General features: G+C 58.1%; 1 protein-coding gene and 1 long non-coding RNA gene across 8 annotated transcripts in view; one reads left to right on the top strand and one right to left on the bottom strand.

Annotated features, from left to right (window-relative positions):
• The window catches only part of SHANK2 (SH3 and multiple ankyrin repeat domains 2), a 546,027-nt gene that overhangs the window by 367,514 nt on the left and 153,730 nt on the right, over nucleotides 1-24,783 (top strand). For all 6 annotated transcript variants that reach the window (XM_060019467.1, XM_060019468.2, XM_060019471.1 and 3 more), the window contains 2 exons: nucleotides 21,954-22,036; nucleotides 23,627-23,751. In XM_060019467.1, the coding sequence (XP_059875450.1) occupies nucleotides 21,954-22,036; nucleotides 23,627-23,751 (208 nt within the window). The remainder of the gene's footprint in view (nucleotides 1-21,953; nucleotides 22,037-23,626; nucleotides 23,752-24,783) is intronic.
• Nucleotides 17,416-21,800, bottom strand: LOC132430159 (uncharacterized). 2 transcript variants are annotated; one of them, XR_009520444.1, is made up of 3 exons: nucleotides 21,470-21,800; nucleotides 20,973-21,154; nucleotides 17,416-20,162 (listed from the first exon to the last, which is right to left on the bottom strand). It is a non-coding gene; the product is annotated as an uncharacterized lncRNA (long non-coding RNA). The 2 variants fall into 2 exon arrangements; XR_009520445.1 differs by having other exon boundaries at nucleotides 17,416-20,049.

The raw sequence follows: 24,783 nt of genomic DNA, 5'->3' as shown, positions 1-24,783 counted from the left end.
AGGTTGGTTCTCACAGTGGCACCCAGTAGGCCCTTGGGAGATGCCCGTGCTGACTCCCCACTTCTGGCCAAGGCCTGGTGCTTCAGGCCCTCCTCCAAGAAGCAGCAGGGTCTTTGGTGTCTGACTTGGCAGGAGCCAGAGGGAGAGGCAAGGAGACCCCCGTCACCTGAGCCAGGGGGGAGCGGGGGAGCTGCTCTGCCTCTGCCCCTTCCGTCCTGCACCTGCTACGTCTGTCTCCTCCGGGACAGGACCGGGGCTGACTCTGACGTGTCACCTTTTCCCTGGTATCTGTCGTAGGGCTTGGCAAGTGCTCAACCCTCAGAGAATGGGAAGTGGGGGTGAAAGTGGGTGCAGGGGATGTGGGGACAGGAAGGGAATGGGTGGATGGGTGATAGATGGACAGATGATGGAAGGGTGAGTGAATGGGTGGATGGGTGAGCAGATGGGTGGATGGATGGGTGAATGAATAGATGAGTAGATGGGTGGATAGATGAATGGGATGGAGGTGGGTGGATGGATGGATGGGTGGATGGATGGGTGGGTGGATAGATGAATGGATGGATGGGTGGGTGGATGGTTGGATGGATGGGTGGATGGATGGGTGGATGGATGGGTGGGTGGATGGAGGAGATGGATGGATGGATGGATGGATGATGGATGGACAGATGATGGATGAGTGAGTGGATGGATGGATGAGTGAACGGGTGGATGGTTTATGGGTGAGCAGATGGGTGGATGGATGGGTGAATGAATAGATGGATGAATAGATGAGTAGATGGATGGATAGATGAATGGGATGGAGGTGGATGGATGGATGGATGGGTGGATGGATGGATGGATGGGTGGATGGATGATGGGTGGGTAGATGGATGACTGATGGATGGGTGGTTGGATGATAGATCAGTGGGTGGATGGATGGGTGAATGAATAGATGGATGAATAGATGAGTAGATGGATGGATAGATGAATGGGATGGAGGTGGGTGGGTGGATGGATGGATGGATGGATGGATGGTTGGGTGGGTGGATGGAGGAGATGGATGGGTGGATGCCTGAGTGAGTGGGTTGGTGGGCGAGTAGATGGAAGGAAGGCAGGCAAGCCAGGGCTCTGACCTCCTCATGTAGAGCATAGGCATTTCCGAAGCAGACATGGCCAGGTAGCAGACGGCAGCCACTGGCCTCTCCCTGGTAGCCAGTCGACCCCAAGTCCTGTCAATTCCCCTGGCTGGGCCTCCTCCCCCATTGCTGCAGCCTGGGCCAGATTCAGATTCGCCCCTCCCCCAGCTCTCACCTGGACTGGGCTTCAGTTCTCTGACTCATCTCCCGGCTATCAGCAGCTTTGTCCCCCTCACAGTCTACCCACTCGGGTGGTATTTCTGAAATGAGAGTTTCCTGCACGCGTCCAACCTGCACTGGACGCAGTACGTTCGGCGCCTTTGTGTGTCGTGTAAGGACCTCTCCTCCACCCGCAGGCCCCTCTGCTCCCTCCACGGTACTCCGTGCCTTTGCCCTGGCTGGCTCTGCTTCCCGACACACACTCACCGCGGCCCCAGCCTAAGCCGTCCTCCACAGACCCCCTCCCCGACCTTCATCAGATTTGCTGCAGTGCCAGCGCTGGGGCCCCCACAGCATCGAGCACCTGCTGTGTGCAGAGCACTTGCCCTGCATCCTTGGTCCTCACGCAGTTGTGGAAACTGAGGCTTGCTCATTCAGAGCACCCCAATTTCACACCCTCTTCTCAGCACCTCACCCCACCTCACCCCACGGGAACGTCCGTGTCCTGTTCTGTGCAGATGAGGAAACCCACAGCGGGGCGGCCAGGTGCGCTCAGCCCCAGCCTTATGAGGATTCGAGGGACTTTCTCCCTTAGCGCCATCTCATGCCCATTTCTGATATATCATGTTCTGCGAGGGCCCTTTCTTGCCTGTGTCTTCAAGAATCATTCCGGGGGGCGTGCCCACCTCACAGGCACGGTTTCCTTTAGAGGTGATGAACGTTCTGGAGCTGCACAGCGCTGGTGGACGCGCAGCATGATAAACGCACTAACTTCCTCCAAGTGTTCGCTTCACGGTGGTTAATTTCACGTTTTGTCGATTGCGCTTCCATGTTTTTGAACAGAACATAATCTAGCTTTGTCTAAAGGTCGGCGTAGTCCGAGGAGCAGGCAGGCACCACCGGCCCCAGGCAGGGAGGCGAAGGGCCGGGTCCCAGAGGAAAGGGGCAGCTGCCGTCTGCCCTCCAGGGCAGAAGGACACCTGTCTCAGCCCCCAGGACACTGGCCCACATGCAGCCACCCGGGGCCTGCAGGAAGGCGTGGCCGAGAAGCCCTGCTGCCTTCTCTCCCCGGGAGGTGGGTTACACCGCCTGCAGCCCCAGGATGTCTGTGCACACTCTGGGTGGCTGCCAGCCTGCAAGCAGGGCTTTGCAGATTCCCGTCCGACTCCGCTAATCAAGGTCCAAGTGGCCGGAAGCCTGGCGTGGCCGATGGCGCCACTGTGTCCCCGGTCCCTGGCCTGGAGTTGGCCCTGCGGAGCCCAGGCTCTTTGCGGACGAGCAGGGGCTGGAGGATGAGCAAAGGGGGCCCGGGGGGCGGTGGGGAGGTGAGCTCTACGGAAGGGTTCCGGCTGGAGATCGGGAGGTTCTTCTGTCCTGTTCCCAAAGCGTGGGCTCTTCTCACAAATCACCTTTTTCGCCCAAGCCTCTGGGGACTCTCAGGTGGGAAGGCGGGGGCCCCCTGGCAGCACCGCCTGGGGACGTGGCTGGGATCTGAGGTCGGGGATCTGAGTCGGGTACCGAGAAAATGTTAGGGTCTCCACCCAGGAAACGCACAAATGCTTTACCTCTCCCCTGTTCTCTTCTCGCCTGTGTGCTTAGAGCTTCTCTGTCCTGATGGGGGCCCCGGGGCAGAGAGGCCTGTGATCTACTGGAAGCGCCGCAGCCATCGGCCCTCCCCCACTGGAAGGACGGGGAGGGCGCCCGTGCGTCCTGCCGGGCGCGGCGCAGGGGCAGGGTATGCCTGTGTCCTGCCCCAGCGTTCCTGCCATGGCCGGCACTTCCCGATGGGGAGAGCGTGAGGGAATGAGCGACGTTGTCTTAGGAAACCGGGGAGTGGGTCGCTGAACGTGCATGGTGTCAGGCTCTGGGGGCCATTTCCCACATCTCAGGGTGATGAATGGATGAGGCGATGGGTTGATGAAGACCCTTGGGAGGGGGACGTGGATACAGAGAAGGGGGGAGCGCAGCGGGGACCCAGTACTTCGTCCATCTCTTGTTATGAGCTCATGGAGAAAACATGCATCATATGTGCAGAGATTCTGTTTGATGTAATTGGCGTGTGTGGTCAGCTGTTTAACGGCCCCCAAAGACGTCTGTGTCAAGTCCCCAGCACCTGTGCATGTCACCTTATATGGCAAAAAACAGAGGTCTTTGCAGATGTGGTTAAGAATGTCAAGATGGGGACATTATCTGGGATTATCTACGGGGGGGGGTGGGGCTAAATGTCATCACAGGTGTTCTTATAAGTGGGAGCCAGAGGGGGATTTGACTACAGACAAGGAGGAGACCACGTGATGACAGACAGAGGCTGGAGGGACGTGGCCATAGGCCCAGGGATGCCTGGAGCCCCCAGGAGCTGGAAGAGGCAGGAAGGACCCTCCTCTAGGACCCCTGGAGGGAGCCGTCCCAGCTGATGCCTTGGTTTTGGCCCGGTGACAACTGACAGTGAACTTCTGCCTCCAGAACTGTGAGAAATTTAGCTTCCTCTGTTTGAAGCCAGCCAGTGTGCTGTCACTGGTCGCAGCAGCCCCAGGACACTCACTAGGGTCAACAGGAGGTGACACGTTTTGCAGAAGCAACGGAAAGTGGGTGCTGGTCGGCAGGGGGAGGGCAGGCCGCTGCATTAAACAGAGACACCGGGTGGACCCCGCTGAGAAGGTGCGGGTGGACCAAAGACGTGGGGAAGGTGGAAGAGAGGGGTGAGGGGAGCAGCGAAGAGAGACCCTGGGGCCGGGAGTGAAGCCTGTGCCACCACCTCCCAGGGTGAACCCTCTCCTCTGAGTTCCCGCTGTTTCACCTCAGACGCGTCACCATCTGTACCTCCATTTCCTCACCTGTGGGGTGATCCCTGACCCCGACGCATAGGGACACTACCTGCTCTCTCCTGCCGTTTAGGGCATGGGCCCCAGGGTACCCAGAAGCCTCCTCCTGGCAGGTAGCTGGGGCCCTTCCGGTCTGGGGAGTACAGCAGTGTCACCATCCTGGACGCGCCTCGCTGTGCCCTTGAGGACGTCTTTCGATCTGGTCCGTCCCTAAAACCATTTGCTGGGTCAGATGCACGCCCGAGCCCGCCCCCTGGGGCTCACTCGCACTCTGGCCGATGGCACGGGGCCCCCGTTTCTGTCACAGGGAAAAAGCAGCTCCCTCCGACCTGGAGAAAGTCCCCCTCACCCCAGGTGGGTTCCCTGCAGGTTTCAGCCTAAACAAGTCCAGCTCCTGTTCTTATAAAACCAAGGTGGTTCAGCCATCAGCATCCTCGCGCGACCAGCGCAGAATCCCGTGTGTTCAGGACATCGCGAGGGGGTTTCTGTTACTGAAACCAAGAGCTCCAACTAATGGACCAAGAAAGGATGGATTTTCTCTGAGGGGCACTGGGGGCTCCCTGCCCCGACCCCGGGTCACGGTGCTGGCAGGCTGGGCTGGATCCACTACTTGAACGAAACGGACTGAGCAGGTAGGAAACGGAACGATCTGGGAACCCGGCATGCTCCAAGTTCACTGCTCCCTCCACGAAAATGGGGTGCATCCCCCCCCCCCGGCAAGGCAGGGGGCACCCAGGGCTGGCGGTGGATCCAGTTTCCCGGAGTAGCTGGGGTGGATGCCCGGCGATGTGCACCTCTCGGCCTTCATGGAGATGATTCCCCAGGGGACCTGAGTTCCATCTTTATCTCATTAGTTTCTGTGCTGGGAATCTGATGGACTCTGTAACCTTGCAAGCCGAGGTGCCCGCCAGCCCCCGCTGAAATTCATCAGCGTCGCGTGCGGGATTAGAGCTGGGTCTCACAAAGAGTTTTCTGCCGAATTCTCCTCCACCGGGGACCTGGAAACACGGAGGAACACTTCCACGCGCGAGCTGTTCTCGGCCACTCTCCGGGGTGACCCTACGCCCCGGAGCAGGGGCCCCTGAGACGCCCGTGTCACCGCCCAGCTCTCTTACCAGTCAGGGCACTTGACAGCAGAGCCCCCAGGAAATGGCATGTTTGCTGTTTCTGTGGGTAACTGCATGTGATCTAATTACTGACCTGGCTTTGTTCCTCCAACCCCGGGAGAGCGTGGCTTACAAGGAAAGAATGCGTGAATGTGTCCGCCGCAGTACTGTCTGCCTGCTCCCATGCCGGTGCCCGTGCCCCGACCTGCTTCTCCCCCCACCCCAGCATCTCCCCAGGCAGGGCCTGGGACGTGATGAGTCAGCCCCAGATCGGCGAGGTTTGCTGGAAACACCCCCAGCCTGCATGGCAAGCTGGGTCTGTCTCGCCGTCTCTCCACCGCGGGGAGGGGCAGCTTAGGCGGTGTGGTGGTCCGAGTCGTGGCCCCCCAGAGACGCTGCGTCCTGATCTCTGGCACATGTCTATGTCACATGGCCGAGGAGAATTAAGTTTGCACGTGAGACCTTGTCAGCGTGTCAGCTGACCTCAAGATTGGAACATGATACTGGAGCATCTGGGTGGGCCCCGTGTTGACTGCAGGGTCCTTAGTAGAGGGGGGAAGGAGGGTCAGGAGTAGAGGGAGGGAGGATATATGACAGAAGAGCAGAGGGTGCAGTGATGGAGGAAGGGGCCACGAGCCAAGGGGTACAGGTGGCCTCTAGAAACGAAAGGGCGAGAAACAGATTCTCCCCTGGGGCCTCCGGGAGGACCTAGCCCTGCCGCACCCTGATGTTAGCCCCGTGAGACCTGCGACCTCCAGCAGTAAGAATAAAGCTGCGTTGTGGACGCCACCGAGCTTGTGTTAAGTTGTTCCAGAAGCGACAGAAACTAACACAGTTTGTGAGCAGTGAGAACAGACCCTGGCACAGGCCGTTCTGATCCCTGTTCGCCGTAAGCACATTGCTGCCCGGGACAGGGAGAGAGGGCCCCACTCTACAGATGGGGAGACTGAGGCTGCAAGGGTTCCGGCCACTTGCCCAAGGCCAGGAAGGGACTCGGGACCCCGGCTTCTGTCCCAGATGGTTCCCACCGCACCCCCTCCCTCGCTCATAGGCCTCCTTGGGACCCCCTGTCATCCCAGAGGCTTGCAGGACAGGAGATGAGGTCTGGGCTCGTGTGCCCACTGGGAAAATCCACGGGGTCCCCCGGCTCTGAGGCTGTGCTAGGGCCACCCAGGAGGAGGGTAGGCGTTTGCTGCCGCAGAGGCCCCGGCCACAGCCCACCTGCATCCGGGAACGAAGGCGCTGGCCGGGAGCACGGTGCACAGGGCAGGGCCGGGCCACGGAGGCCAGACTCACACAGCACCTGGAGGAAGGCCACCTTGACCAGTGTGGCATCAGGACGGCACCCGGCCTGCTTCTCACTTGCCTTCTCCGTGCTGCTCCCCCAGGGAGCCGGCCACCCCTGGTCAGGGTGCTGGCTGTCCCGGGAGCCTCGGAAGACCGCGGGGCCCTGAGGGACCCATCCCGGCCCCGGCACCTGCGCAGAGGTTTCTGCAGACAGAGCGCAGAGCCGGCGTTCACCGCCTGAGCCCACAGCATCCTCTCCGGACAGCCTGTGCGGCCATGTCACTCCACAGGTCACTCCTCGAATGAGTGACCTGGGCTGCCCTGCAGGCGCCCGCACACTGGGCAGCTTAGACCAACACAGATCTGTCCTCCCCCAGTTCTGGAGGTCAGAAGCCTGAGATCAAGGTGTGGGCGGGGCCCTGCTCCTTCCTGCCTCTTCCAGCTTCTGGGGCCCCGGCTGTCCCTGGGCCTGTGGCCGCGTCGCTCCAGTCTGTGCCTGGTCTTCATGTCGCTTTCTCCTCTTCCCTCTCTGTCTCCCCTCTCATGAGGGCGCCTCTCACTGGGTTCAGGGCCCCCCAGATTCAGAACGATCTCTCCTCCATCCTTACCTTAATTACTTCTGCAAAGACCCTGTTTCCTAATAAGTCACATTCCGAGTTCAGGGTGGACATGAATTTGGGGGGAACGCTCTCCAGCCACCGTACGTATGTCTTCCCTCGGGCATACCAGCGCCCCCAACGAGTGCCCAGGACTGACACCCGCCTGCCGCCACCCTCTGTGCACCCCCAGAGGCGGAACTCACACCCTGGGTGGGCCCTGGGGGCTTGGAAATGGCTCACCCTGCGTGTTGGCACGTGGGCCACCAGGAGCCTATAGGGCGCTGGGGTGGGTGGCAGGCAGTGGGCGAGGAAAGGTCTGGGCCAGGCCTGGGCTCTGACGGGGGACCCAGGTCACACACAGAAGCCACCTGGTGCCCACTGTGCATGGAGACACCCCAGGCTTTGGGGAGGGCGGGGCCAGCAGGAAGGACGACACCCTGCCCTCCCCTCCCCAGGCCCCATCCAGGGGGGTCCTCCAGGGACGTGGGGAGAGGAAGGGAGGTCGTTTCAGACTGTTGTCGATCTGGTGGAGTGAAGGGAACAGGCTGACGGCATGGGGCAGGCGGCTGGAAGGGGCAGGGAGGTGTTTCAAGGGAGGTCACCTGAAGGGCAGACCCGCAGGGGGGACTGGGGGCCCGTCGTTCCCGACTCCCTCGCTGCTCCAGGGCTGAGGCTCTGGTCCTCACCCAGCTCGGGCACAGCGCCCTTTGTGTTAGTTGTGGGGAGACAGGACGTGGGTCCCAGGCCTCCGAGTTCTGCAGGGCCTGGAGGAACTGGCCCAGACAGCGCACACCCCAAAAGGATGCCGAGGGCCGGGGAGGAGCTCTGTGGTCTCCCTCCGCCGGCCAAGGGGGCTCTGCAGCCCAGCGCCTCCTCTGGATGCCCAGCTCCGCCCCCCCGGGGCAGCTGTATGACCTTGAGCTTTGGATCAGCTGGGATGCCTAGGGAGTCTGTGCTATGGTTAGCGGGAAATTAGTCTTGGCGAAGACCAAGGAAACCACTTTTATTTCGCTCTCAACTCTCTGAACTGAGTCCATTTGAGACAAGGGTCTGTCACCAAATCTTCCTCGGAAGACTGAAGGTCGTGCAGAACTTCAGGTCTGTGTCACCAGGGCTCCTGAATCCTCACTGCCAGCAATCAGCCAGCAAAGGAGAGGGTCTGGAGGACTCTTTCCCGGCCCAGAACATAACTTGAAGGATTTATCAGGAAGTCTTAGCATCCTGAAATCTGGGCATGGTCCGTATCCTCTCATCTATAACCAACCTCCCCCCCCTCCCTCTCCAACCTCTAGATGTCCATTAGGAAAGCTTTTATTATTTGCAAATAATCAAAACCCCACTAATGGTGTCTGAGGCCACCATGGTGAGCCTGGAGGAAGGCATGTCCAGGGTTCGTCCCGTGGGTCAGTGGCGTCTCTGTAGCTTCTTGGCCTTTCCCTCATGGCCAGAAGACGGCGGCCACAGCTCCGCATATCATGTCCTTAGAGCAAATCTTATGCAACAATATAGGGGAATAAAGCACCAGGAAGCACTCCTCTGATCTCTCTCCCCCCAAGTAAAATATTTCCAAGAGGGCCCCCCAGACACTCACCGTCACGCCTCATTGGCCAAAACCGTGTCCAGTGACCACCCCTAATTGCAGGGGAGGCTGGGAAAGCAAGGATCTGACTTTTCCAGCCTTGGTAGTGGAAAGCAGGCCGGGGGAAGGAGCTGGGTGTGTGAGAGGGCCAAGGCTCCCGGCTGCGCTTGGAAGTGGTGGCTTTTGGCGGGTTTTGAAAGATGAATAGGACTTCGGCATATAGCGATAGCGAGCCTACAGAGCGTGTTCCAGGCAGAAGTAAAAAAATGAGCACAGGAGCGGCACACCTGTCAGCCAGGAAGACCTCACCTGGCAGATGGCCCATTCGTTGCAACAGGGAGTCGTAAGGCGCGCACTTTCAGAACCACACATGCTATTTCAACGGCAAACCTTCACACAGAAAGGTTGGTTTCTGCACCGTTTTAGGTGTCGGGCCTCTGCTTTTAGCTCTGCTCACCCCACTGTGTTCTTCCGTGCTTGCATTCGCCGTGGCACACCATTTCCGGTTCTATTTCAATGTGGAGCAGGATGTACCGGCAGAAGCTTCTTGGGGGACCCCCAGGGGCTCTCCAGGGAGCTCGGGGATTGACGGGAAGTCACAGATGCCTTCTCCAGAATGTGCTACCGGAACCGGCCCTCTGCCACCCCGACAGGTCCTTCCCCACCTGGCCAGTGACCCCCAGTTGTTCAGTGTCACGCAGTCCTAGGTCATGGCGCCAGCCCCAGACAGCACGGCTTTGCCTCCAGCTGTGTGTCCTCATGCAAATCACTCAACCTCTCTGTGCCTCAGTTGCTTCATCCAGAGAGTGGGAGTAACAACAGTACCTCCTTCACGGGGTCATCTTGAGGATTCAGTGAATTTAACACAGGAAGCGCTTAGAACCCTGCCTAGTGACCAAAAGTGCTCAAAGACTGTGCATAATAATTATAACGTCTACTATTATTACTTCTCCATTATAACCAGGTAAGCCAGAATCCAGACCTCCTCCCACTTTGAGCCAACTAAGCACACAAAAACCCAGACACAGTCAGGGGGGAGGGCGTCTCTTTGTGCTTCAGAAAGGACTCTCCGTACGATCCTCTGAACCTTTCTAGCGCACCTCACAGATGACCCCATTTCTAAAAAGTTTTTTTTTTTCTTTTCAGAGGAAAAGCTCAGATATATCCAACCTGGCACCTGTGTGCGGTCGTATAAACGTTGCTTGCATAGGAGGATTAAGACTTTCTTAGCTTTTATTATATGTAGGTCCCTGAGGGTTACCTTGAGGCACTCATATACATGTATTATTTGTGTCAGTTCAAGTGTCTTCAGGACATTTAGAACATGTCTTTATAACCCACGGCCCACGGGCCCAATCCGGCCCACCGCTTGTTTTTGTAAATAAAGTTTTATTGGAACATAGCTCCGCCCAGTCATTTACATAGTGTCCTGGCTGCCTTTCAGCCACAACTAGCAGAAAGAGTAGTTACAACAGGGACTCTGTGTCCCAGCAAACCTGAAATGTTTACTCTCCGGCCCTTCACAGAAAGAAGGCCAACCCCTGATCTAGAACGTTTGCCAAGCTCCTTTCACAGGGCTCCATCCACCTGGAAGTGTGTCTCCTTCACCCTTTGAGTGACTTTTAGAACTTCCCCTTCAGTGGAGGCAGTCTCTCATCTAAGCCTCAGCACTTGGAACAAGAATAAAATGTTCCCATGGAAGGAGGTTGGTGTTCTGGGGTGGACAGGAGCGGTGGCCGGGCTCTCCCCTCCAGCCGGGGCCTGGCCTGGGGTTCTCGTAGCCTTTCAGCTTAGAGGTCAGAGCCATCCTGGGCAGGTGAGCTTGGCAGGGGAACTGTGGGGTCAGGGTGAGCCCTCCATGCCCCTCACCCCACCCAGGTTCCACCTCCTGTCCAAAGCCAGGGTCCCCGAGTGACACCCCCGCTCAGTCTGATTCAGTGGCTTTATAGCTGTGGATAATGCCCACCTCCCTCAGAGGGACTCGGGAACTGGCCTCGCCAGCTGAGCCCAGTGTCTGTCCGCCAGCCCACTCAGCGTGGTCTTTGGGGGCAAACTCGAGACCGACAGATGGGGCGGCCTGGCCTGTCGTTTTGATCACCAAAGGAAGAAAAGTCACGGCAGCCCCTTCCCGGACCCCCAGCAAAATGCCAGGAACTTGTCCTGCTCCCCTAGTTTTGGTTTCTTTGTGTGTGTCTGTATTTTGCTTGTTTTCTTTAAAAAACGTTCAGTTCAGAGTCAAAGGCCAAGGTTGATGAGTTGGCCCTGCCCCCTGGCCGAGCCACGTGGCCCTGGGCAAACCCTTCCCCCACCAGCTTCACGGACTCTCACGAGAATGATCCCATCCGCCTGGAGGGTGGGAAGGGTCTTGGGGGAGGTAGTGTGGGAAAGCGGCTTAGACAGGGCTGCAGGCACCGTGCTCCCCGCTGAAGGCGGCCGAACAGGAGGGCGACCGTCTCTTCCTGTTTGCCTGGGACCAGCCTGGTTTTAAAACTGAAAGCGCCGTGTCTCAGGAAACGCCTCGGGCCCGGGTAGCCCAGGACATGGGTCACTCCATCTGCATCACAGGCGGTACACAAGAGTCCCGGGCTTAGGTTTCATTTGTTGAGTCAGTGAGCATCATTTAAGTACCTACCGGAATGTTCTGACCCCAAGCCCAGAGTGTGTGGGGGGGATCCTGTCCGGGGTCCCATTGCCAGCCTTTGCCAGAGCCAGGACGAGAAAGAGGGGCGTCTAGAAGTGAGGCGGGCAGGGCCAGGCCCCGCCCTGGGGGCACCCACACGCTGCTGGGAGAATCAGACTGTAAACAAATAAATCACAATTTCAAATTCAGTAAGTGAAGAGACAGTGATAAAGCAGAGGGAAGGGCAGAGCATCGGGACCATGGAGGGTGCGTCTGGGCAGGAAGGAGGGCGCTCCGCAAAGCGACCTCGGGACGTGGCCAGTGACGGGAGTCTGGCTCCTGAGGGCCTGCAGCAGTGTTCCAGGCGGAGCGCAGGCACCGCAGTGGAGGTGGGCTTGACCCAGTGGCGGCCGCGTGGCTGGAACACGGAGATCGAGGAAGAGGACCGGGCAGATCACGCAGGGTCTTCGCCGTGGGGGGGAATTCGGATTTTTACCCGATTCCGATGAGCAGCTGTCGGAGTATTTTAAGTGAGAAAGATATGATCTGGTTTCAGGTTTTTATAATAAAGAGTGAATTCAAGGGGAGACTGGTCAGGAAGCTTTTGTGGTCCTCATGTGAAAAGATGGGGCCCTGGAATACGGGGAGTTCAGGACAGGTGTGCAAACTCCGGCTCTGTCTTGGCGCTCCTGCGGATGACACGTACCGACAGGTTAGGTGGGAACAGAGGCTTCAGGAAGACTCCCCGGGTTGGGACCGGCACCTGGGCATTCTGCGTCCCACTTGCATGGGTACCAAGGCTCTTTTCCTCTGGCCCTGGAACCTGGAGCATCTTTTCCCCGGTTGCTGGGGGGCCCCGTCCTGCAAGGCTGAGCTCCCTGCTTTTCCAGTGACATGGAACGGCACGTTGCTCATGACGGCAGCACGCGGCGTCTACACAGGCAGAGCCCTGGGGGCTCCTGCCACTTTGAAAGCACAGGGAGGTCCCTGGGCATCCCTCCCTCACGGGCCCCCTGCCTCCTGGCTTTCTGACTCACAGGAGTGTCCTGCTCTAAATAAACGCACATGAAGGGTGTTCAGGCACACCTCACTTTACTGCACTTTGCTTCATTGTGTATTTTTCACAGATTGAAGGTTTGCGGCAACTCTGTGTCCAGCAAGTCTGTTGGCGCCATTTTTCCAACATCTGCTCGCTTGGTGTCTCTGCGTCCCATTTTGGTAATTCTCACATTTCAAACGTTTTCATTGTTATATTTGCTACGGTGATCTGTGATCAATGATCTTTCATGTTACGGTTGCAAAAAGACTGCATCTCACTAAAGGTTCAGATGATGGTTAATATTTCTTAGCCATAAAGTATTTTTTTTCTATTTTTATTTTTTTGGCTGTGTTGGGTCTTTGTTGCTGCACGTGGGCTTTCTCTGCTAGCAGAGAGCGGGGGCTACTCTTCGCTGCGGTGTGTGGGCTTCTCATTGTGGTGGCTTCTCTTGTTACGGAGCACGGGCTCAGTAGTTGTGGCGCACGGGCTTAGTTGCTCTGCGGCACGTGGGATCTTCCCAGACCAGGGATCAAATCCGTGTCCCCTGCATTGGCAGGCGGATTCTTAACCTCTGCGCCACCAGGGAAGCCCCCCATAAAGTGTTTTTTAATTAACGTATGTACATTATTATTGTAGACATAATGCTTTTACCACTTAATAGACTGCAGTGTAGTGTAAACATCACTTTTATATGCCCTGGGAAACCAGAAAACTCGTGTGACTCGCTCTGTTTCCATATTCCCTTTATTTCCGTGATCTGGAACTGAACCCCCGATATCTGCAAGGTCTGCCTGCACCTTTATGAGGAAGGAAGCCTTGGGGGTGCCCTGCTGATGTCACCAGCAGATTCTTTTACGTAGGGAGCATGTATAAATATTTCAGTTTACATTTAACGTTTTCAGAATGAATGCGTAAGATACACTCTCACTAGCTGATAAAGTCTGCCGCCACCCTCTGCTGTGTGTCACACCCTGTGCTGTGGACTGACTTTTTTTTTTATTGGAGTATAGTTGATTTACAATGTTGTGTTAGTTTCAGGCGTACAGCAAAGTGATATAGTTATATATATATATATATATTCTTTTTCAAATTCTTTTCAATTATAGGTTATTACAAGATATTGAATGTAGTTCCCTGTGCTATACCGTAGGTCCTTGTTGGTTATCTGTTTTATATATAGTAGTGTGTATCTGTTAGTTCCAAACTCCTAATTTCTTTTTTGTTTACCCCATTTCTTATCTCATTGTGATGTTTCAAGGCTGCGGTTGCCATCCATATTTTGACATCCAAGGTCACAGAGCTGGTTTGGTCACACCGGGACCCCCCACCCGGGTCCTTCCGCTTCTAAGTGGCTGGTTTCCCTTTCCGATCACACTTCCGTGCATCTCCTCGGGGAGCGATGGTTACACCTCCTGTCATTATTCCGGAGGCATCTAAGCTGTGTCTTTGTCGTCTACGTTCTTGGCAGGTAACACAGCCTGCTTTGCTTAGGAAATGCTCTGGGGTGATTTATTACAAAGTGATGAGACAATTTAATTTGAATCAAGTTCTTTGCACATTATTGCTTCTGTTGGGAAAAACTTGTAATTGTTTATCACGTTAGTGATGAGCAGGGAGATGCCGTGATCGTGGCAGGCGGGGCGTGTTCAGAATCGCCTGTTGGAGAAACGGCTCCCGTAAGAGCGCGTCTCCGCGGATTGGGTGGGTGCGCTCCGTGGGGACAGCCCGTCATCCTCACCCGTGAGATTGAGATGATGCCGCTTCACGGGCAAGGCCTCCAGGAGCCGGGAGCCGTGTCACTGGGGGATGAATTGGCCACATTCGTCATCTCCCACGCGTGACACAGAGCAGCCTTGCGCAGTCCACCTCCCTGAGCACCGAGGTGGCGTGGGCTTCCCATCCCCTGGGCATTAGGGCTGCCTCCTGCTCGTGAGGGGTGGGGAGGGCTAGAGGGCAACACCAAGCGTTCCCCCGACCGGGATGCAGGAAGCAGGATTCAGGGAGCAGCAGCGTGTGTGGCTGCGAGCTGTGAGGTGCCCCACCGGTAGTGAGTGTTGGCGGCGAGGGACAGATGACTTGGGGAACCCCTCCCGCTCGCTCATGGCCCACCAGCCCTTCCCAAAGAGCGGACCTGGCCCTGCCCTCTGTGGAGCGGCCCTCTGTGCCACTCCGCAGCCAGCGCCGCCGTGGTGAGCTGGGCCGCCTGCCCACACCTGGCATCTCTGCCCAGCTGGGACACCTGTTGAGGCCCCTGGCATCCCCCTTGGAAGAGCCGACGGGCTCTCTGTGTAGCCTCATCCTTCCTGACTGGCAGAGCCCAGAAGTTTCTAGGACAGCCGCTGCCATTCGCCGTCCCTATAGGCCCCTCTTTCTAACAGCGTCCCGGTTCCCACCTCCATCGGGCTCTGTCACCGAAATGCGTTTCCATGGGGAGTGACGCACACGCGGCTTCTCTGGGGCTCCGTTTCCCTGCCCTAGAGAAGGCGAGATCCCCCCCACAAGTGCTCTGGGAGGAGCATTCAGAGGTGGTACACATGCCGGCCTCTCCTCCAGGATCTTCCCCGGGTGTCCCCAGGCTGCCCACGTGGCCTCCGCTGCTTTAGAAAGACCCCCCTGGGGCCCTGCACCCTGAGTTCCGGCCGCCCCAGCCCAGATCTAATCAGCTGTGTTCATCACGCCCACAGCCTGCATTCAATATACCTTCTTACCACACACACAATAGTTCTGAAATGGTTTTGGTAATTTTGCCTTTGGACCCGTTTGCCTGTGAGTAGCTCGGTGCAGGAAGACCCCCAGCGGCTTCTGTGATTTCTTTGCCTTGAGCCACGTACCCACGAAGTGTCTCCAAGTGAGAAAATCTGACTCGCAGGTAGTTTTCACGTGCAAGGGTGCGTGATGGACACAGAATTCAGCCAGTAATGAAGTTGACCCCGTGTTCAATTTCAGAGACACTTAATTAAACACAGGCTAATTTCCATGTTGCTTGCTCTTTGGAATTTGGAGCCAGTGGATTTGCTTTTCCAGCTTGCAAACATGTTTGTGGGGTCCCCAAAGCTTTGAGGCACTGGGGGCTGGGTTGTAGGGCCCAGTTGCCGAGACAGCCCTGCTGCCTGTGCCCGGCAGTCCACGGCGCCCCTTCCGCAAAGCTGAAGGGGACCAGCGCTTCTGACCAAGGCACCGCGTCCGGCGTGTGTGCCCCTCCTGTACCCGCGTTTGTGCCTCATCTGACATCCTCTCCTGCCACAGGGCCGGGCCGGCCTGATGACCTGCAGCGTCTCTGGCCAGCATCTCGTTCTGGTGCCTGGGAAGAGCTGTTACACCAGCAACACAGCAACAGCAGACCTCCCTGCGTGAATTGTTGAGCAGGAAACATGGCTGTGGGACAGAGTTTCTGCCCCATGCTTAAGTCAGCCTTGGGCTATCCCAGCGGGATTCAGGCCTGGCTGGGAAAAGGCTAGTGGGGAGAGGAGTAGATCAGCCGCTTTCTGTCGTTTTGGCCTTCCGGGTGATACTAGGGGGAAGCACGGGCTGTCCTGGGCCTGCCTGAAGCTGCATTCCAGCCTCTTGCCACCCCTGGGCCTTGCTCTTGGTGTGCAGGCGGCCCACACCCACAGCCTGGTGTGATCGGCCCCTCCTGCCTCCCAGGTGGGCCTCAGAACTTTCATTCCTGTGGTTCCACCTCTGTCTGGAATATTCTCCTCTCCCTCTTTCCTTCTCCAGCCCCTCAACCCATTCACTCCTATTCGTGCATTGGTCCTCCTCCTACAGGAAGCCCTCCAGCCCCCTTCTAGTTCACACAGCACTATATCCTGCACATCTGTGTGATGGTTGGATTCATATTTATCTTCCCGCCCGCCAGGTGTATGAGCTTCCTGGTGCTCCTGTAACAAATGACCACAGAGGGAGTGGCCGCAAACAGCAGAAATGTGTCCTCCCCCAGTTCTGGAGCCAGAAGTCTGAGATCGAGGTGCCGGCAGGGCAGCGCTCCCTCCAGAAGCTCCGGGGGAGGGTCTTCCCTTCCCTCCTCCAGCTTCGGGTGCTTCTCGGCTTGTGGCTGCGTCCCTCCCGTCTCTGCCCGTCTTCACACGCACGGCCTTCTCTCCCCTGAGCCTGTCTCAAATCTCCCTCTCTTTTCTCTTCTAAGGCCCAAGCCGTTGGTTTTAGGGCCCTCACTGAATCCAGGACGAGCTCTTCTCGAGCGCCTTAACCAATCACATCTGCAAAGACTTCATTCCCAGATAAGGTCACGTTCACAGATATGGGGGGCTGGACGTGAACAGAATTTTGGGATCCACATTCAACCCACTACCCCTGACATGTCCACGAGGGCCAGACTGGGTCTGGTCTGTTCCCTCCACAAATGCCGGATATCCACTCCCTCACCTGACGCTTCAGGTGAAGTAAGGTATTCGGTAAGGAAGGGCTGCATTCATTTATGAATTAACGTGGTAGCTTAACCGTTGGCCCCAGTTGCTTCTAAACTTTGGTTCTAGGCCAAAACCCAATCCCAGTGGAGCAGAGGGAAGAAATGGAGCTGTTTGACTCGTCAGGGTCACATCCCAGCCGGGATCCTGAGAGCCCGGCTGAGGCCATCTGGTCTACCCCAACCGTCCTTGTGTTCAAAATTAAAATGCCTGCAATGAGCCTTCCCACGTGAGACAGGGCAGACAGAGCCACCCCAGGGCCCCACCTGCTCATATATCTCAGCTGCCCAGGCCGGGCTTCCTGTGGCTTCAGGTTTACAGCTCCTCCAGGATCAGACACCACTGCCAAGGGAGCCCGTTCAGTGACTGACAAATCCTAAATGCCAACTGTCATCGCTGACACCTGCTACCTTCTGGGCCCAAGCCAAGCACAGCCTTCTCTGTAGGCCCGTCACGGGGCCACAGTTAAGGCCACTTGAGGCCCGGCCGCCTGCAGTCTTGCCAGGCAGGCACCGGAGTGTCTTCAGGCCTGCCAGTGGCGCAGGGACTCTGAGGCCCTCTCTGGCAGCCAACCAGTTTCCCACCATACTCCTGCCTCGCTCCATGATTCGGCACACTCTTTCCTGCTGTGTGCATAGGGCTATTAGGGAGTGAAAAGATGGAAACATGGCACGGTCTGTACCGTGTGGCTCCCAGGAGACTTCCAACACGGGGCTGTGTCTGCCAGTGTTGATGTGGTTCTCTGTGGATACCTCCTGATTCCATGGCGGCCCAGCCCCCAGGTAGACAGGCATCTACGGACATCTCTTGCATTCCCCGAGGCAGCCAAAAGCCTGCACTCCGTCTTTGCATGAACTCGATGAAGGTGGCTGCCCCTTCCTCGAGGCCCTTTCCTTCCAGCTGAGCCAAAATCACTGCAATAAACATATGGGTCTATGATGGCCACGACGTAATGGCATTCTCCGTAGTTGTACTGTGCGCAACCTGAGCAACTGTACTTGGCTGGGCTGAATGCCCACCCCCTTTACCTTCCACAGCTCCCGTTAGAGGAATCTGCCAAAGGAGGGTACACTGGGGGTACGTTAAAGTGCTCTCCTGCCCTGTTCAGAAAACACATCGGAAGAGAGCACAACGGGATTACATTTTTTTCTCATTAACAAACACAGTTAGAATCTTACCAAGAGTAGATGTTATGGCACGTAGGGAGATTCAGAGAGAAAGGGGCGTGATGTTTACTCCCAAGAAGCCCACAGGTGATGGCTTTGAAGGTGAGAAGGGCCCCATCAGAGGCTGGGACAAGGCTGGAGGGAACCCCCGTAGAGAGATTATGTGATGGCCCCTTGTCAGGAGGGCTTGGGTGGACGTGGCCGGCAAAGGGAACGTGGAACAGAAGGAAGTGAGGTACTGCGAGGACGTGGGTAAACGATAAGGCCAAGTGGAGGGCGTTTCAGGGGAGTGAAACTGAGCATATGGAGGAGACTCGGCCGTGAGGCTGGGCTGCGATTGGGGTCCAAGGCAGGGGGAAGATGCAAAGCAAGGTGGGCGTGATCACTTTGGAGTTGGGCTGTTTGAGGCCCTAGGCCCCGTCCCCAGGGACCAGGTGGTGGTGATTTCTGCGTGCACAGCGCGGGGAGCAGCACGGGGACCGTGCGTGTGCCGAGGTCCTGCCCCAGTGAAGTCAGATCTCGCGCGTTGGGGCTGCATCTGGAGGGCAGATCTGCTCGGGCGGGACCAGGGCTGGCCTGGGGCGGAGGTTCAGGCGGCCTCTGGTTCTCGGGGCTTCGGTGCATCTCTGGCGGCAGCACACAGAAGCCACGTCTTCCGGATGCCGCGGCTGCCGTCCTGAGACGGTTTTTAGGTTCATAGAGCAGCCAAAAGAGCCCCCTGGGAGACTCTCACCTGGGGAAGGCCCTGCCCTGAGGTCTGGACTGTGGGATTTCCCATTCTCATCCCACGCGGGTGGTCGGGCCATTCGGACAAAACTGGACATTTGCTCCTGTTTTAAGGGAATGACTCTTGTGTTGGAGTTTCCCATCGCTTCTCAGGGACTGCTACCCAGATTGTAGGTTTCTAAGAGCCCGGAACTGCCTTTCCCGTCCTGGGCGGGGCCAGCTGTGTGCAGTGGGCCCTCCACAATGCTGAGCCGCCCTGCCCTCTGGGGACCGTCCCGGAGACCTCTTCACTCGAAACCCTGCGGTCTTCCTTCGGCCACTGCCACCCCTGTTTTGCACGCCTGCGTTCATGCCCATTTTGCTCCATTTCACGTGGCCCCGTGCTGGGTAACCCCAGGAAGAGGTCGCTGTCTCCTGGGGGGTTCGGCACGTGGGGATGCTGACGAGGGCACCTTCCCCTGTTGTGAGGGCAGGGGCACTGCCCTCACTTGCTCTCAGAGTCCCTGCAAGGCAGGAATTACTGCTCCCACATTGCAGATAGGGAAACTGAGGCTCTGAGAAGCTAAGCTGGTGAATGCCCAGGTTGGGATTCAAACCCAGGTCTGTGTGTGAATGAAGGTGAGATGGGGTCATGACGGGCAGGGCACCGGGGGCTGTTTAGCTACTGAACTAATGCAGGAGAGAGGAATTCAAGCTGCTTTCTTCAGATCAGAGACTAAGGAGCCGGGCGTTTTCTCGGTGAGCAGGACGGCGTAGCCACACAGCACAGGGCCAAGACAGGCAGCCACGAGCAAGTCGTCAGGAACCGCCGCGAGGTTTAAGAGGGGACTCAGGAGAGGGGCTCTGCCGTTAGCCTGGGAGGGGTCCTTACAGGAGGAAGAGGGGGTTGGCACACGCCAACGATGACCCCGCTCGGGACGGTTGCTGTTCTTAACACGTGCTGCGTACCTGGGCTCAGATGGATTGCTTTGCTGACTCCTCGTGAGGTCCTCAAGGCGTGCCTTGCTATTATTCCCATTCTGCAGAGCGGGACCCTGAGGCTCTGAAGGTCAGAGTGACCTTGGGGCCAGAGCAAAGCCGGGATCTGAGCTGAGCTCTGCGTGACGCTAATGCCTTCCCTCGCCCTCCACGGTCGGTAGGGAGGGAGTCAACCAGTGGCCGGCCAGCCACACTGTCCCTAACAAGTTCCCCGGCCTGGGGGACAGCTGGAGGGTCCAGCTGAAGGTGTCGGGGGTCGCCTGCCAGGCGGGTGGAGCCGGCTCATGGTGAGGCCACGAGAGGGGAGAGCGGGACAGGGTCACCTTGGAGCCGGGCGGAGGCAGGCGTCGGGGGCCACATGTGTCCCCAGGGGGGCAGGCACCATCCTTCCAGAGTTTCAAGGGGCCGCTCCTGCAGGGGGACGTGCAGCTGCAAAAGGTGTGGCTTCAGCAGACTGGCCCTTGGAGGCCTCTCGCTGGAGGAGCAGGTGGCGGGTTTGCACCTGCCCAGCCAGGGCGCCCTCAGGCTTGAGAAGTTCAGAGCTGGGGAGAAGGGGTGGTGGGGAGACAGTTGTGTCTGTATTCTGGTCGGGGAAGGCACGGGATGGAAAGGCGGACAGGCCTGGTGGAGGGTCCACTCCCCCCAGAGCCCCGCCCACCAAGCCCCTCCCCTTCCGCTCCTGTGGTTCCTGGGTCCTGGCTCCCCGCCAAGCGGCAGTTAAAGCAATGGCTCCCTGGGCCCCCCCCCCCCCCCGTACTTGGCAGGCTGAGTGAGTGCCCAGGGACTGAACCCCGGCCCAGGTTCTGAGAACACCCTGGACCGGTCATCCTGGATTGTGTGGTCTGCCTGTTGTCAAGGTGTGTGTCCCTCCCTGCTTTCCTGGAAGGCAGGGCCACGCCCACGAGTTCCTTTGTGCGGCACCTCTTGCAGGGCTGGAGGGCTCAGCAGCGGGTCCGGACACCTGTGTGTCCTCCGGCTGCGTCCCCCACCTCTCGGAAGCCGCCCCGGCTCGTCCGTGCTGTGCGATGCTCTCGGCTGCTGGCCCCTGCCGGGCCACCCTACCTGGGTTGCAAGCGGGGGCCACGAGCTTCCTGCAGGAGGCGAATCCAGTGCTGGGCAAAGCTGACCTTCAGTCGTCTGGGACTTCGAGCCCGTCCCACCGTTCGCCGTCTGCATCCCCAGGCCTCCCCCTCCAGGACAGAGGCCTGCGGAATTGCTGGGGGCCCGCCCGCCGGCGCCCTTCCGCCTCACCCTGCCCTCCCACGCCAGCCCCTTAGGACCCTGGAGAAAGCCTCTCTGGGCTGCCTCCTGCCCCTCCCCTGCAGCGGCCCTGCCCGCCCCCTCCGACTTACTTCCGGGGCAGCAGGGAATCCTAGAGGGATGCGGCCCCCGGAAGGTGGGCGGGGTGCCGGGAAGTCCACCTCGGTCCTGCACCCGGTGCCGCGGGCGGTTGATCACGTGGCGACGCGCCCGTACTCTGGATGGTGGGAGGCTCTGGCCACCGAAGCAAAGTTGGAGCTTTGGGGTTTCTTTCCTTTAAAAAAAAAGCAAAAATTCTGTGCCAAGAGGCAGCTGGTGTGGCTTTAGACTGTGTCTCCAAGGGGGAGCCTGCAGCCCCCTTTCTCCCCATCCCCACGCCAGAGGAGGCCGGGTTGTCAGTGGCTTCCGTGTCACTGGAGTGACCTGCCCCCGCCCGCCGGCCGCCCCCTCCGCCGGCCTGCGGTTTCTCCGCGCGGGATGACGCCCGGCCGCCGCCGCCGCCGCCGGTGGCATTGTGGGCTCCGCGGAAGACCGAGGGGGGCCCGCGTTCCCCCGGAGCAGAGGGAGGGGTCGCCGCGTCTCCCGGTACCTGCGGCTGCAGGGAGCACAAAGAATGTGATGTTTTTTTAAAGCCCTTCGAGAAGAAGAAAAAAAAAACAAAGCCTGCCGCCTCCTGTCCGCTCCGGCTGACTTCCTTGCGCCGCCCTGGATGCTGCCTCCGGCCCGGGCTCCGTAACGCGCGGCCTCCTCCGTGCCCGCGGGCCACTTACTTTCTCTGCTTTCCGCTGCCCAGAGCCAGCCCGCGCTGCCATCACCATGTATGACTCCTGCCTCCTGCTCGCTCCCGCTCTGCCTCTGCCCGGCCCCCCCCTCCGAGCCCGCCTATCCCGTTAGCCTGCCCCCCAGCTGCCTTCACTCCTCCTGCACCCGGCTTGCTTGCCTCCATGCTGCCTGGAGCCCGCGAGCTGGGGTGATTAATTGGCTATGATGATGAACGTCCCCGCTGGAGGATCGGCCACGGTGATGATGACGGGCTACAGTAATGGGCGCTATCCCCGGAATTCTCTCTACAGTGACTGCATCATCGAGGAGAAGACCGTGGTCCTGCAGAAGAAAGACAATGAGGGCTTCGGATTTGTGCTCCGCGGGGCGAAAGGTAAGAGCAGCGGCTCCCAGCCTGGATACATCCACATGTGTGTGTGTGTGTGTGTGTGTGTGTGCACGCCTGTAGAAAAAATGTTCCCCGGCTCAAAAAGAAGCCCTTTTCCTGGGGGTACTCGGTTGCTAGACAACCATGTTCTTTAACATTCTGCCTGTTAAAACATCGGGGCTTCCTTTAGGAATATTTTTAATTTTCTGTGCACAATATTGCTCGCTCTCTCCCCCCCCCCCGTCCCTCCCTCCCTCCCTCCCTCCCTCTCTCCCTCCCCCCACTCTTTTTTTTTTAATTCCTGGGTTTCATCTGTGTTTCATGGTTTAGTTCAGCCTGATTGTGGCTGGCTTCGGAGCTCCTGGTCTCAGACGCCCAGAATTACCCGGTCCCGAGTTTTGGGCACCTCAGAACTGCCCCGTTCTGGGAGTGGGCCCCAGCTCCGAGTGCGGCAGGCGTGCGGGTGCCCGCCTCTAAGGTGACTTTGCAAGATGGTCCCCTCCGCCGTGGCCCAGCCGGCAGCATACGTGTCACGTGGCCTGCAGTGAGGGCTCCAGGAACGTGTTCCACGGCAGTGCACCCACTGCCAGCCCTGAACTTGGGGTCTTCCCTTTCAGAATAAAACAAAATGGCATCGCGTCCCCGTGCGAGGAGACATCTGTGCCCCGCGTGTGTGGGGAAGCCGTGTGCAAGTTTGATCTCGGAGCCTCCGTGCCACGCTGGGGGTCCCGCACCTGTGCTGGCCCGGGAGGCCTCCTTCTCCGGTGGCAGCCCCACCTGCTCAAGGCCCGGGCTGCCCTGACAGCAGCTCGTCCAGAGGGAGGGAGAAGAGATACATCTGTCCCCCCGTGTGTGTCCATGACTGTCTGTGTGATGTCTCCCCTCCCCCGACCGAGGCCGTCTTCCTCTTCCCACCCGCCACCCCCGGCCTCACATGGCCACCCAGGAAAGTCCACCTCTTCCCCTAGAGTTTCCCTCTGCAGCTCTGGGGCCCAGAAGCCAACACTGGCTCTGCTGAGGAGTGGGGGCCCAGCCCTCCCATGGACGCTGGCCGCACAGTGGCCACAGAGAGCCGGGCTCCCAGCAGAGAGGATTCATAAGCGGATTCCAAATCTGCAGCCACCCACTGGGTCAGCGTTCTGTTCCGTCCACGCTCCAAGTTGAATTCCCTTGGTAGCGAGTCTACGTAGATGTAAATTTGGCGAGCAGTTCAGTGTGGTGTTTCTGAAGCTCCATGTGGTTATGGGGGGAACTTTTCCATTTATAGAACTGAAAATGTTTAGTCACTGATGCTTTTAAAGAAAATGACAGGCGTGTACATACAGACATGGACAGGGGAGCACGTTATCCTGTGTTCTCAGCGCAGAGGCCAAGAGGGATGGTGGTGGCACCAAAAGGCAGTTGGCTCCGTCGCTTGACTTGGTGTTGACCCGTGACCAGGAGTACCAGCCCCTTCCCAGGGGAGAGCTGGCCCGGGCCACCCCCTTCCCACGGAGACACAAGGGCCTGCTTTCTCCCAGGGTCCCGTGGGAGGCCTGGGCTACCAACTTGGAAACATCTCCCAGGCTTGTAATGCGGTATACCTTGTCTTCCCAGCGGATACGCCCATCGAAGAGTTCACGCCAACGCCAGCGTTCCCAGCCCTGCAGTACCTGGAGTCCGTGGATGAAGGTGGGGTGGCATGGCAAGCCGGACTGAGGACTGGGGACTTCTTGATTGAGGTAGGGACAGCGGTGTTCATATCCTTCTGCTTGGGGAGAGTGCCGCCTCTCGTGGGGTTGGGGTCTGTGGTCTTGGCAGCATGGTCACTGGGCCAGATCTGGGGGCGGGCACGGAGGCTGCCGTGGACCGGGGTTGCTTGGTTATTTCCAGCCACGGTGGATGCCATCTTCTGAGGACTGTGCGTTGGGGTTGTCTTTGAGACTGTAGCTTTATCTCTTTGGAGGTTTAAAATGTATGTAACTTGGCCGTTGGTCTTGAAGTAGGAGGTAGACGGAAGAGAAAGGTGGTTGCCGTGATGTCGGGGACACGCGTGGACGTGTGGTTGTGACTGTATGAATAGACCCAAGAGGGGCCATGGCCCGTTCTTGTGTCACAAGGGCAGGCTGGAAACCGCTGTACTCTGGCTGTTGCTCACGTGAGGTCTGTAGCGTTGGTGGCCGAGAGTCTGTTGATTTTTAAGTCGAAGTAACTGACCGGTTGGATGGATGATGGCCTTCCAACACCAAGGAGCCTGGGCAAGGTGGGTGGCTGGAGTTGATGGTACAAAAAGGAAACTTTGAAACTCAGACGCTGGGAAAACTAGCTTTTGCTAGTAGGTGGAAGGAGGGAGAGTCCTCTTCGTTTAAAAAAAATCTCACTAGACGTGAGTGCCCGGCTGCTTCAAGCCTCACCTGGAGTCACCATGTTGGTGTGTCTGAGGTACCAAGCTGCCGGCACACTTGAGCTCCCCGCCTTTTGCATGTTTAGGTGTTACTTTCAAAGGAATGTGTTACCCTTTGGAAATATCAAGAATAAAAGACTATGTTATACCTTGAAAAAATTATTTCTAAGAGGCTTGGTGAGCTCAGATGGCCCCCGTTGGGAGTTCCTGTTTCTTGCAAGAGCATTCCTTAGGGCTCACCCTCAGCCCTGTCTCATCTGCTCCGGAAATCCACCTGTAGGTGGAAAGAATGGGTGCGTGGTGTCCAGCCGGGCACTCGGTGCCTCTGCCGTGGGGCCGGCCAGACACTTGTTCGTTCTGGAAAGGAGGA

Source organism: Delphinus delphis, chromosome 8 (genome assembly GCF_949987515.2).
Source record: "Delphinus delphis chromosome 8, mDelDel1.2, whole genome shotgun sequence".
NCBI classification, from domain to species: Eukaryota; Metazoa; Chordata; class Mammalia; order Artiodactyla; family Delphinidae; genus Delphinus; species Delphinus delphis.
This window is presented reverse-complemented; position numbering and strand designations above follow the sequence as displayed.